At 46.5% G+C, this 14,154-nt stretch overlaps 1 protein-coding gene across 16 annotated transcripts in view; it reads left to right on the forward strand.

Annotated features, from left to right (window-relative positions):
• Positions 1–14,154, forward strand: part of DYSF (dysferlin) — a 406,918-nt gene that overhangs the window by 376,159 nt on the left and 16,605 nt on the right. For all 16 annotated transcript variants that reach the window (XM_075573113.1, XM_075573169.1, XM_075573215.1 and 13 more), the window contains one exon: positions 826–1,004. In XM_075573113.1, the coding sequence (XP_075429228.1) occupies positions 826–1,004 (179 nt within the window). The remainder of the gene's footprint in view (positions 1–825; positions 1,005–14,154) is intronic.

Here is a 14,154-nt window from a genome sequence, read left to right on the forward strand (position 1 = left end):
ATCTCTAGATACAACTGAGCATAGCAAGGAAGCATATAGTACTGTAGATACAGACGATTGCCAGAACAAGAGAACATGCTCTAAAATTTAGAGGCTTATGGAAGAAGGAAGTTCTGCTATGCTGAAAGGGTGGGGGATTCGGGGTACAGCCTTTCAGCAGAGGAGATGGCGCTAATACAGTAAAAGAACTCAGAATGGCACGGGGAGAGATGTTAGCCACCACGTGCCCATACCAGTAAGTTTTGGGGGGAGAAAAGTGGAGCAAAAATGGTAATTTAAAATGAAAGTACTGACTCCCATCAGTGAGGCTCCATGGAAGACGATGAGACTCCATTGAAGACAACGAGTGGGGATGAATGGGGCCTAATGTTTCACAGCAGATCCAGAGCGCTCTTTAAAGTGGGTTAACCTACGTGAACGACATGTTAACTGCAGCCATCTTGTGGGAAGTCTGTTATATTCATGAATTGCCTTTATTTCCCCCCAATTATTGTAAGTCTAATTAACCACCAGGTCACCACGGATGTTAAGCTTATTGACCTAAGAAATGTGTGGGAATTGCTTCAAAGTTGTATAAGGAGTTTTTTGGGGTGTTTTTTTTGGGCGCAGAGAAATTGATGGTTGTTAAATAAATGAGGCATTATGTGATGTTAGTATAGTTCATGCACAAGCTCCACTGAGCGTATGGGTTTTAGATTGTGAGTCTTTTCCAGGAACCCTAGTTTAGGATAAAAATAATGTAAATGGAACCACCTTGTTCAGTGAAACAATGGGCAGGTGTCTGGAGGTATTAGTAATAAATAATTAAATGACTTTGGTCTTCAGGTTCTGTGCAATTGGACCTCAACCGGATGCCAAGACCTGCAAAGTCTTCAGAAAAGTGCCGCCTGGAACTGTTGGACGAGTCTCTAGATGCGGACAGCTGCGTGTCCTTGTTTGAGCAGAAGACCGTTAAGGGCTGGTGGCCTTGTGTAGGGATGGAGGACGATAAGAAGATACTCGCTGTAAGTATTTATTCTTCGCACATCTGCCTGCGTTTACTACCGTGTAATATCTTTCCTTTCCTGTTTTACAGTTTATCTCTCATTTCTGTTATTGCTTTAAAAACAAAAGATACAAGAACATATCAATACAAAAACATTTTTTAATCTACTAAACAGTCCAAACTGATCTTATTTCATATCTGTGAAGTCAAAATATGTTGAATATTCTCTATATTTACATTTTTTTAAATTAGATTACTTAAGTAATGAGCATCGTACTGACAAGTTTCACAATGTTGTTTAATACGACTATTTATTTATTTATTTATAAAATCTGTTACCAGGAAATAATACAGTGAGAGTTTCCTCTCGTTTTCATGTATGTCCTGGGCACAGAGTTATGATGACAAATAATACATGGTTAAAAATGCACAGTTACATAAGTGAGCAGTGTTATACATTATAAACAAGACATAGCATGCACAGTAAGCGATAATATATATTATAGGCATATGTAACAGTTACAGACCAGATTAAAATGTGAGACAGCTTTAGTTTTGAAATAACATAGACTGATGGTGGCTGTGAGAGTCTCCGGAAGACTGTTCCAGTTTTGGGTGCACGGTAAGAGGAGGAGGAGCAGCCGGATACTTTGTTGCAATGCAGCTGCCAAAGTGATGTAACAGAGATTCTCAACCAGGTTACGATTTCCATGGGTCACAGGTCTCTGTCTGCAATGTGTTGTATTTAGAAATGCATGGAAACCTAAGCTCTCAATAGGAATACGTCACAGACATAACTGAAACATGGCATGACTTCCTATATAACTTTTTGTATTTAGGAAATAGAGTGGGTACTTTATTCTTATATATAAACCCATTGAAAAACTATTGTAAGAAACAGTATTTAGGATATTATTTTTCTATTACTGGTAATTACACGATGTATCCATATTCAATACTGTATTTTGAGTAATTAATTCATAACACTGGGCGGTGGTTTAATGAAAGACTCCCAGCTCCAAAACGGTATGGCCCCCAGCCCATCCCAGCCCCTCCAGCCCATCAGATCCATCTCTCAGCCCCCTCCTCCCCCAAAGTTATACGTCATCTGACTTATCTGTGCTGTAGCAGTGTAGCGTGGAGCTGTAAATGCTGTGTGGAGAGGAGCCCGTTCTGGCGGCCGACACCAAAAGTTGTAATTGACTTCCGGGTCAGACTGTTGGGGCGGGCTCTGACCCTCTTCTCCTCTGCTGCTGCAGCCACCACCATTGTCCTGCTCAGGAGCTCTCTGCAGGCACCATCCACCATCCAACATCTTTAGCTATCCCTCACTGACTTCAGCCACCACCTCATCCCGGTGGCTGACCTTTGGCAGTCCCGACAACAGTTTCAGGGACTACGTGCTAAAAAAGGGACAATCCCATATATATACGGGATGCCTGCCAATTCTCAATTCTAGTCCTCAAGACCCCCCAACAGATCAGAGGTTGAGGATATCCCAGCTTTGGCACAGGTGGCTCAATTGGTGGGATATCCTCCAAACCTGACCTATTGGTGGATCTTGAGGACGGGATGAGAACCCCAGCCTTGCTCCATTTTTGTTTGCCTAGCATATAAGTGCTTCTTAACCGTTTCATAACCTCAGCCTCTTCATCTATGGACGCAGTAGAGTTCCAGTTTACCATGGTTTGCTCCATAACACTAATTTAATTCTTCCTCCATCACTTGTCTTCTTTCTTTTCTCTCTTTACTCCCTTCTCACCTTCCGTCCTGGTCTTCTCATTCTTCATTCTTTATTGTTTAATATTCCATCCTCATTTTTTCACTTTTCTCCCTTTCACACTTTCATGTTTTTAATTGCTTTCCCTTCTTCTTTCAAACTCTCTCACTTTTCCCACGTTCTTTATTTATTGTTTTTGCTTTTTTCTATTTTCTTCTTTTTTTCTTTTTCTTTGACCTTTTCTCTTTGTGTCCTTACTTTTCCTTTTCAATCTCCAGCTCTCCAATTCCATCTCCGTTTCTTGCAGGCTCTCCAAACACTCTGGGGGTCGGATAGGTGCTACAGAGAAAGTAACAATATCAGTCTTATTATCTTCATGTTGGCAACTTCCTTGCGCGTCATGATATTTTAAAGGAGCTTTATCTCTTAAAGAAATATATATATCCCCCCCTTAGGTGTGAAGTAAGGGGTCTCCGGAGCTCAACCGTGTTTATTTTCAACTCCAGGACCCCCTGCACCCGGAGATACTGACATCTAAAGGTGATGCCGGTATCTTAGTCCTGTTTAAAGGTCCCGCATCACGCGGGCCAATAGGAAGCTGCAAGGGATGACGTTGCGGCTTCCGATTGGTCTGGGGGGCGTGGGACCTTTAAACAGATCTTTTTTGTGCCAAGTTGAGCTGCTACCAGGAGACCATTTAGAGGCAAGGGAAGCAGGGGGTCCACGGAGCAGAAATTTACACGGTTCAGCTCTGGGAACCCCATGCTTTCCACCTATTAAAAAATAACAACAAGGTAACACTACTTTAGTCCAGTCCAGATTCTCCAGATCAATGGTCTCCAAATTGTGGTCGGCAGCAGAATTGAGACCGGTGCGTTGAGGATCCCAGCCACGCTCACGCTCCTCTCCCTGGCCTTGCTGTAGCAGTATCCCCTCACTCCATGGCCACTTCCTCTTCCTCCCCTGCCCGGTCTGTTTTCCCGGTTTGCACCAGAAGTTGGGTCGGACTTCCGCCCATGTGAGCAGCCGAGCTCTGCAGCTTCTGATGCGTTCGGACTGAGGCGCAGGCCTACCGCACCTGCCCTCCCCCACTCCCCAATGTGAAATTGTTAGGGGGGAGAATAGTGTGTGTGAGGATGGGAATTTAGTGTTTTGGAGGGAGATTAAGAATGGGAGGATTGAGTGTAAGGAGGGGGGGTTGAGTGTGAGGAGGGGGATTGAGTGTGAGGGGGGGTTGAGTGAGGAGGGTGGGTTGAGTGTGAAGGGGATTCAGTGTTAGGGTGGTGGGTTGAGTGAGGGAGGAGGATTGAGTCTGAGGGGTGGTTGAGTGTTAGGAGGGTGGGTTGAGTGAGGGAAGTGGATTGGGCGAAGGGGGTTGTGTGTGATGAGGAAGATTGTGTGAGGGAGCGGGATTGAATGTGAGGAGTGGAATGAGGGAGGGGTATTGACCTTGAGGAGGGGTGTTGTGAGGGAGGGGGGCTTGAATGAGATGGAGGTGGATTGAGTGATCATAACACTTTTTCTTTATTTGATTGTCATTTTTGTATTGGTACATAATGTACGGTAGTGTGTTTAAAATATCAGCCCTAATATTAATCAGTACTCCAGTTTTGTTTTCTTTTGCCAGTCCTCTTAAGGTTGGAGAACCCTGCTCTAGATCTCTATTTTCACTAGAAATTCAGGACTTCTGTAAACCAGGCTGCGTTAGAGTCAGTTAGAACACAAAGACTGGATTGGAAACTCACCATGAGTTATGAGGTTAGGCTGGAAACACTGTATTTTGTACTCATGTCCTAACGAGGATCTTGCTTGTTTATCAACATTTTGATGTGTAGTTGCCCATTAAAGTTAATGTTGTATTTTATTTTTACAATGTATTCCCTGTTTTATGTTTTGACCTCACATTTTTTCCTCGCTCACTGATTTTTAAACTGTTGTATTCCTTTTAATACCAAATTAATATGGCTGCTAAGCTCCTCCCACTGATGACACCACTGGACTTTAATATCAGGGAAGCTCAGGATAAGAAGGAGAAAAACCAGGAGTGCAAATACATCCAGGATTACGCCTCGGGCATGGTCAGCGCTTAGGCGCTGACCCGTGCTGAGGTGCGCTGCTGCTCGGCAGTGAGCCCCTGTAGCCGCAATGAGAGCGGCTTTAGCAGGGGCTCGCGCACGCTTCCACAAGCGTGCGGAAGCGTAGGTCTTACTAAATTTGTAGTTTCCAATGAGGGCGAACCAGCTCTGTGATGTCACAGGCCTCCCCCCCTTTTCCCCCCGACACGCCCCCGGACGACGCGCGGTCTAAGGCCAGGGAAAGCACTCGCTTTCCCTCAGCCTCGCGCGCCTCCGCCCGGCTGGATTCACCCTGGACGCAGCCTTATGCAAATGACACATAAAGAACATATAGTGCAATTTCACTAAAAAGTGAAAAAGTGAAGGTTCTTAGGTATCTCATTCACAATTGTGGTGACTGTTAGAGGCAATGCGGTTGTATAGAGTAACCAACTCAGATGTTTCTTCAGGTAATCCTTTAGGATGTCCCTCAGAACCAGATGGGTAGGATTCCCAGATGGGAAGAATAGAAAGGACACAGGGATAGTGCAGATGGCTTTATAAAAGATCCAAATAAAAGTACTGTAATACACTTACAAATAAGCTGTGTGTACAAGCAGTGAGACCACACAGAGTCAGACAGTGGAGGAAAACTGCAGCACTCCTTCCTTCACTGATGTGCCACCGGTGGTCTATCAGATTTAACCCTTGAGGAAGCTCCAAGTGAGTGAAACGTGTTGGGTGAGCATACAGCCTGTCTGATGACCTCCAAGGTGCGTGGTTGACGTTTTGAGGATCCCGGGCCAAGATTTGGTTCTCCCTTCCCTTAACTCTGACATCTTCCCCTGTGGACGACCACCGCAGATGGTACATCAGTGAAGGAAATAGTGCTGCAGTTTCCCTCCACTTTCACCAGTGTGTTCACTGGGGTTAATAGTTAAAACGGTATGTGCGCTTGAACCTTTTCTACTTCAAGCTCAGGATAAGACGATTTTAATGATAAGTCTCTGAAATCTGCATGGTAAACAGCTGGGGTGGAGCCAGTTACTGTAGATTGAAAAGCAGAAGGTGTCATGGGAACACTACTGCAGACTTTGGGCCCTTTTAGATATCAGGAAAAATGGAGAGCACACAAGACAGTGCACTCAGTAGAGAATTCACTTAAATGCACACCACTTACATATAAAATATAACCTTTATTGACATTACATAAAACACATATTACCAATAATGTAGGTGTAACCAAAATTTAAAATAAGTTTGACGAACTGCCTGTCACCTGATCTAAATAGTAAGCCACTAAATAGCGTTAAACTAATGATCTAGGATATACAAGGCAGATACAGCAGTGGTATTGGTAAACCACCTAGGACCAGATCTAAATTGCACCGAAAAATGCCATATGAGGATAGTATCAGGTTAGGTGCATATAGTTACTGCCATAAGTATAATGTAACCTCAAATTAAATCTAGTAAGGGTATATACCAGGGACAGGGAACTCCCTTATTAGACTAATTAGACTAGATTTAATTTGAGGTTACATTATACTTATGGCAGTAACTATATGCACCTAACCTGATACTATCATCATATGGCATTTTTCGGTGCAATTTAGATCTGGTCCTATGTGGTTTACCAATACCACTGCTGTATCTGCCTTGTATATCCTAGATCATTAGTTTAACGCTATTTAGTGGCTTACTATTTAGATCAGTGACAGGCAGTTCGTCAAACTTATTTTAAATTTTGGTTACACCAAATTATCGGTAATATGTGTTTTATGTAATGTCAATAAAGGTTATATTTTATATGTAAGTGGTGTGCATTTAAGTGAATTATCTGCTGAGTGCACTGTCTTGTGTGCTCTCCATTTTTCCTGATTCACTTCAGTTCACAGTCTGCAACCACCTGATAATTATCGATTTTTCATATAATTAGTATGGCCCTTAGTTGATCACTCCCTATCCCCCCTTTTTTGCCCTTTTAGATATGTAACCCTCTTACTACTATGCCCCAGTCTGACACATGGTGCTGAGGTGGGGGTTTAAGTTCTTTATTGCTCTCGATATGCCACACGTGGGCAGACAGTGGGAAATAAGTACACAGCGGGTATTTCTTTTATGTCATCGTTACCCAGTTCTAAAGACCTTGTGATACTCCGCAAAGGATCACTACACTCATCATACAACATACACATGATAGAACACTTAACAATAACGCTGTGCGGGGGGTGTCAGTGTCAGTTAGGAGTGGGTCACCCAATCCTGGGTATATGGGCCTATATGATGGTGCCAGCACACTGTGGGAGCTCTTAATGCACTAAAGTGTAGCAGGCCTGTACTTCACAAAGGTGAAGATCCGGAGCGGATCTGCTGGGCCTTGCTGCACCAGGTACTGCTCTCTGTCAGTGGGAATAGAGTACTATATAATGAGTAGTAATACATAACTGATGTGTTTTTTTTAAAACACACATATGTTGTACAGTATGTACAGTAAGCTTAATACATTGAAACTTAAAAAGGGCAGAACGAGTGGGGGAATACATACAATGAAGTATTATCTATTACTCCTCAACTGATTTATTCAAAATAACACACAGGATTTTCAATGTGTTGCTGCTTTATGTGCATAAACAAACTCTAGGTTTCATTTACTGTTTGTACATTTGATGCAGTTTCTTGAATTGTATTTGGCTGTAATGAACCCCCTCACTTTGAATTGTATTTCCAGACCCTGCTAAATATCATTATTATATATTTTTTCTTGTATAGCTGCTAGTGTACATAATGCTGGACCAAGACATTTTTGCAAGTCCCTGCCCAGATGAGCTTACAACCTATGATTTTGGTGCTTGAAATATTGACTTCCCCAAGGTCACAAGGAGCTGACACCAGGCATTGAACCAGGATCCTCTGATTCACACTAATTGTTCTATGCCAGTGCCCTTACTCAGTGAGCTGCTCGTAAAGGATATGCAACTGACACCAGGAATGAGACACAGTCAGTTTCCTGTTTTTAATCGCAGTCATATTGGTATTTCTTTAAAAACAAATAGTTATTTTGAGTCATCTTTTTTTCCATATAGCTGTACCTCGTCCACAAGTAGGGTTTGTAGTTATGTGGCTTTATAGAAACTAAAAGGAACCAAACCCGCGTGTTTGGCATTACTATTACACCCTTTTTTTTATCATTCACTATTTATTATGTAAGTTCAGTTTCTATTAGGCACTGGCCCCCAAAAAGAAACCATTTTTGGCTACCTTAGCAGTAGCAATTTCCACTAAATTGGCAATTTTTTAATTGCCAAAAGGAGTTTCGACTGAACAATAATGTTGTGACAGAACGCAGACATCTACAGAATAGTCTATGTAACGAACCCAAATATTTTGTGCCTCCAATCAGAAAAATGAGTCATAATACATGTTGGACGGTGTTCAGCGAGGCTCGGTTTCATGCAGCTAAATCCATACTGATTTGTCCTGAAGTGTCTGCTAATAGTGATGGCTTTAATGGATGTTCTTGGATCATCGTGGTTTAAATGCGGTCCCTTGTGTTCTGAACTGAAGACATATGCATAGAAGCAATGGAATCTGATGGCACTCAGTGCGTCTCCTGCATTCTTCCATTGAGCAATATGGGAATGGACGGCAGATTGGGAAATGGGTTCTTATCTGTAATACAACCTCAGACCCCATCTTGATTTCATGCGTAGGATAGCTTTATGTCTATCCCACGCATTAGTTAACTTCCCTTACTGTAATGAAACAAAACCCAAAGCCTAGAAGCGCTAACGCCAGTGAGTAAGAAACAAGGAATAAAGTGTCAAAATTGGCAAATAATTATGAATCAAGTATAAAAATATTTAAGAAAAGGAAAAACACGCTGGCGCAGATTTGGGGATCTGGTTAGATAAAGAAGCGATACTGGTAGGACCGAGATTTCTAAAGAAAAAAGTATGCAGTTTCAGTCATTAAAATGTAATATAAGAGAGACTTCCGGTGACGTCATCCAAGATGGTGGGTTAGCCTGGGAGCTCTGAGAACCCTCACGAATAAAACGATCAAAAAAGACTTTCCCCCCCTCGAAATTGACTGCAAATAGCCCCACAAGGTGTCTGAACCCCGCAGCATGCCCCAGAAGGCAAAAATGACCAACTTCCAAAGGCGTCCCAAAGTATTTCCAGCCGCAGCAAAAACGCGACCCAGCGAGTATGCAGGGACCTCAAGATGGCGCCGATCACCACGCGGCCACATCCCCGCAGCGAGAGGGAAGCGCGCAGGCCGAGGAGCCAACCCTAGAAAGGGACATTACGCGCACCTACCTCGAGGAACTCCTCTCCAATATGCATGATAGACTGCATAAGACCCCCAAGCAAGCCCTCAAGAAATGGTGACAGGCCTGCGTGAAGAGATGGGCAACCTCATACAGAGAGCTGACGATCTCGAGAACAAGCTAGAGGAATCCCTACAAGCTCAAGCGGCAGCAGACGATGAGATCATGCGCTTGGGAGAAGAGGTCAGACTGCTGAAAGACAGTATGGAAGACCAGGAGAACCGAGACCGGAGACAGAACCTCAGGATTCGGAATGTCCCGGAAACGGTTCTCCCTGAGTTAATAAAACCTTATTTGGTCGACCTCTTCAACACTCTGTGCAAGGGTCTGGATAAAAGGGATCTAGAAATAGATCGGGCACACCGCGCACTAGGCCCCCGCTCGAATGACCGGAAACGAAGGCGGGACATCATAGTACGCCTCCATAGCTACTCCACGAAGGAGAATGTGATGGCGGCGAGTAGAGAGGCAAATAACTTAACCTTCCAAAATGAGCCGGTGCAGATATTCAGCGATCTCGCTAAAATCACGATTGAGCGCCGCCGAGAACTTAAACCGCTCACCCAACTACTTCGAGATAACAAAATGCCTTACCGTTGGGGATTCCCGTTCCGACTCGTTGTCAGCAGAAGCGGGAAGCAGAGGTCCATCAGACTGCCAGAGGAGATGCAAGGATTCGCCCGCGAACTAGGCCTGACGCTGCCACATATACAGAACACCACGCGGAGGGAGCCACGGGAAGCAAGCCAGGAGCGGAGACCCACAAGAGCTTCAGAAAGATTGGCCGGCCAGCAGGAACAGCAGACCTGATCGCCCAGAGGATCAGCCCGGATCGCCTAGAGGAGCAGAGCTGAGACCTAGATCCCTCGCCGTCCCTTTAAAGGCCATGAAATAAGCTGGCGTGTCTACACAGTCCCGTTTGTTATCGTTTTGTTACCTAGTTGACCGGAGAGACCCCAGCACCCCCGGGCCTGGCTTGGGAGAACCGTCATATGCACCTCCACAAACAGCACAGGCGAGTCGAGAAGCGCGGAGGCGGGAGAGGGGAAACCCGATCCACCCGGTAGCCTTACCGGTCAGGCCCCGCTGGGAACTCCTCGACCTGCCCGTGGACACCGCCTAAACCAGGTTTGACTATCCCCCCCCCAGATAAACACTATATCTGGGCCCGGTGTGAATAAGCTAGCTCCATCCCCCCCCCCCTCAACCAGACTGCTTCAGAAGCTGTTATCCCGGTGGAGACTGTCAAGCACCTTCTCCGGGCCGCTCACTCCACATCCCCTTCCCCCCCCCCCCCAACCTTCCACATATGCAGTTCAAACTCCGGTGGCAACCCAAGTTATAGCTATGTTATAAAGCCCCTTGTTACCTACCACAACACAAAACGGATCAACTCACCCCCCCCCCATTACTCCCCCCTCCCCACCCATAGTCCCCCCCCTTCTCCAGGGCCCCCTCACTTATCGCCCCATCTCCCCCCCCATCAGTCCTCCCCCCCATACCCACTCCTCCCCCCCAACATACTAATCTAAACGTACAGCGAGTCAACCTACATACTACAATCTACACAAAACCCCCAACCCCAAACAACCAACTATGCACCACATTATAAACTAATACCAACTACTGCAGGTTACTATCAAAGAATCCCTTGTCCCCCCCCTCACTACCTCCCCCCCCCCTCTCCCTTCCTGTACCCCTACCGCTCGCTAAAACCCATCCGCCCCCCACCCCCCCACCCCCCCCTCCTAAACTAAGCCCCGCTTACCTACAAACTCACACTGATCAACTCACCTGCCAAAGCAAATAAGCAGGATGTCACAGCACCCGAAACATTTTGGGATATAGAGACAAGCAGAGCACGGACCTGTGACGTCCACACTGCCCCAAGCAGCTGTGTACAAACTGCAGTTAGCCCGCACGCACATCAGAACACAACCATAGACCCACAATAATCCCCCCATAGACCTATCCCCAACCGTTTTCTCCCCCCCCTCCCCAATCCTCCTCCCCAAACATCCCCCCCCCCCAGACGGAGTAATAAACACACACTCTCCTCTAGATGCCACAACACCCCCTGCCACCACGCCCCGAGTCCACCTACTCTCCCTCAACCCCCCCTCCCCCTCGAATCCCTCCCCCCCACCCCCCGCCTAACACATCCCCCCCCTGTAGAGCTACTCAGGACAGCGGTCACCTTACCTGCTGCCCCGGAGTTCCCGGATGCCCCGTCCCCTGCGTTGTCCCAGTGAGAGATAACGGACGGAACAGTGCCCACAGCTGATCACATGACCCCGAGAGATCGCTGCACGGCGTGCGCCGAACAAGCCAAGCAGACTTACAGATGAACATCCATAGGCACAGAGTAACCCCACCACGATCCCTTCCCGAAGCATCCCCGATCACCCCCTCCTCCCGCCTCCCCCCCCCTCCCCCCTCCTCCTCCCCCCCCCCTACACTACAGGGAACATGACCCTCCCCCCATATGCACCTAACACAAAATATCGTAAAACATAATTGTATAAAGAGATCATCACACTAATTGACTGTCTACCTATGGTTCAAGCGTCTGATGTGCAAACGACTTCTGCAACTAACGATCTAAATATCCACTGTGCAGGCGAGCCAAATCAAGGCGCCGAATTGTCACCCCCCTTCCTCCCCTCATCACCTTCTCCCTTCTCCCTCCTCCCCCCCCCCTCCCTCCTGTCTACTGCGAGCCCCATCATACAGGTCCCCCGACCCCCCCGCACGCAGACGAGACTGAGCCCACCCCGGTGTATAGGTCTTGTTACTATGAACCAAAGTATGTCTAATGTATAAGATGAATAAGTTGTATAAGAGATGGGATCACCCCGGTCTTATAGCCTCCATGTAGCACGAATGCATATTACCAAGGAGAATATCTGTCCATCTAATGTGTATGTGACCCAAAGCTAGATGTCACAACACCCCCCGTTACCACACCCTGAGTCCACATACTCTCCCTCAACCCCCCCCCTCCCCCTCGCATCCCTCCCCCCACTCTCCTCCCCCTCACCCCAAAGGTGTACATCCACAGGCACAGAGTAACCCCACCACGATCCCTTCCCGAAGCATCCCCGATCACCCCCTCCACCCGCCTCCCCCCCCCTCTACTCCTCCCCCCCCCTGACACTACAGTGAACATGACCCCCCCCCCCCACACGCACCTAAAATAAAATCTGATAAGACATAACTGTATAAAGGGACCATCACAGTAATTGACTGTCTACCTATGGTTCAAGTGTCTGATGTGCAAACGACTTCTGAAACTGAAGATTTATATGTCTACTATGCAGGCGAGCCAAATCAAGGCGCCGAAATGTCACCCTCTTCCCCCCCCTCATCGCCTTCTCCCTCCTCCCCCTGCCATTCCCCCCCCCCCCTGATACCACAACGAACAGGCCCTCACCACAAAGGTCCCCCCTCCCCATACACACCCAAAACGAAGTCTACAATGAAAAAACTGTATAAAGAGATTATTGAAGTAGTTGATTGTTTACCTAATGTATAAGCGTTTACTGTATATATGACCTGCTGAAGCGAAGCTTGGTATGATCAACGTACAGGCGAATCAAAACAAGGCGCCGAAAATGTTACCCTCTACCCCCTCCAGCTCTTTCCCTTACCCTTACCTCCCCCCCCTCTTCCTCTGTTGCCCCCCCTCCCCCCCTCCACCTACCGCCTCCCTATCCCCCCCCCTCCCCACTCCTTCCCCCCTCCCTCCTCATCTTACCCCGACATAAGAAGGCCCATAACCCGCAACCCCCCCAGAGAGCAACCCTCACCTCAAGGGAACACCCCCCTTCCCCCCCTCCTCATCAGGGAACTAAGGGCACGATTGAGTATCCTTAAGAGGGAAAAACAAAGAACCAGAGGGTTCAACCCCCCACCCCCAACACTGCCCACCGGATGCCGACACCGGAGTCAACCCCGATGGGCTCGTTAGCCCAAAAGCCGGTCGCCCACGGACCAGGCAAATACCTATCAGGTTCACACATGAACCTTATCTTCTTCCTCTCCTTACCGCTGACTCTGTCCCAGCGGATATATACACAGCCTATGATTCTAGCTCATCTCCTGCTCTGAGTTATTAGAATGTTTCTATCATATTCACCCCCCCCCCCCCCCCCCTCTCCCATGTCTCGTTCCAAGCTGTGCACGGTCCTTCAGTCTTCCATGATTAGGTTTACGATACCGTAAAACAACGATACAACATTTCGGTCACTAAAATATGTCCCAGGTTACCCGGAATCAGGGGGTCAGACATGTGAAATATTTTGTATTGCACAAATTCGCTATCACATGCAACAGACCGTTATACACACACACATAAAACACAGATACCCATAGTGTAACCCCACTGTATGCAGTGTACCCATACAGGGTTATACACTGCTGAAACTGTAAGCCTATGCTGTTTTGCTTATATTGGTGCTACACAACTTGCCAGGAATATAAATACACATTTATATGGCGATGTGATGTGTATAACTAGACACTATAACATAATAGATTGGCGATGATTCATCAGACCGTGATACAGTGCATCATTTGAATGGCAATCACATTGTATTGGGGCGTGAAACTCTGCATCATGGGCTGATGAGTCTCAGCCATTGTGTTATATTATGAATAGCCCATGGCAGCATAATCACTAAGTAATCTAAATCCCATTGCACCATGTTGGGTAAGCACTGTACCTCCAGAAGCAGGTCACAGGTGATTGGGGGACCGGGCCTTTACAGAGCAATTTCTGGCTTCATTTGTTGGTGGCCATTTTCAAATTTCTTCATTGTGATAAAGGAGTCAAGGAAGAAATTGCCCAATCTCTGTGACATTATAAACCAAACATTGTCGAAGGTGGCGCTCCCACAGTGTTAAATTAGTGAGCAGTGACGGGGAAATTATATAACCAGTGAGCGATAAGTGTCTAAATCCACCTGTTAATAACTAGATAAAATAACTTAACAGGTGTGTATTGACAGTGAAACAACTAAATAAGATTAAAAAAAATCTGTGGATGTGATTAAATAGTGAA

The sequence above is a fragment of the Ascaphus truei genome, chromosome 1 (genome assembly GCF_040206685.1).
Source record: "Ascaphus truei isolate aAscTru1 chromosome 1, aAscTru1.hap1, whole genome shotgun sequence".
In the NCBI taxonomy this organism is placed as follows: Eukaryota; Metazoa; Chordata; class Amphibia; order Anura; family Ascaphidae; genus Ascaphus; species Ascaphus truei.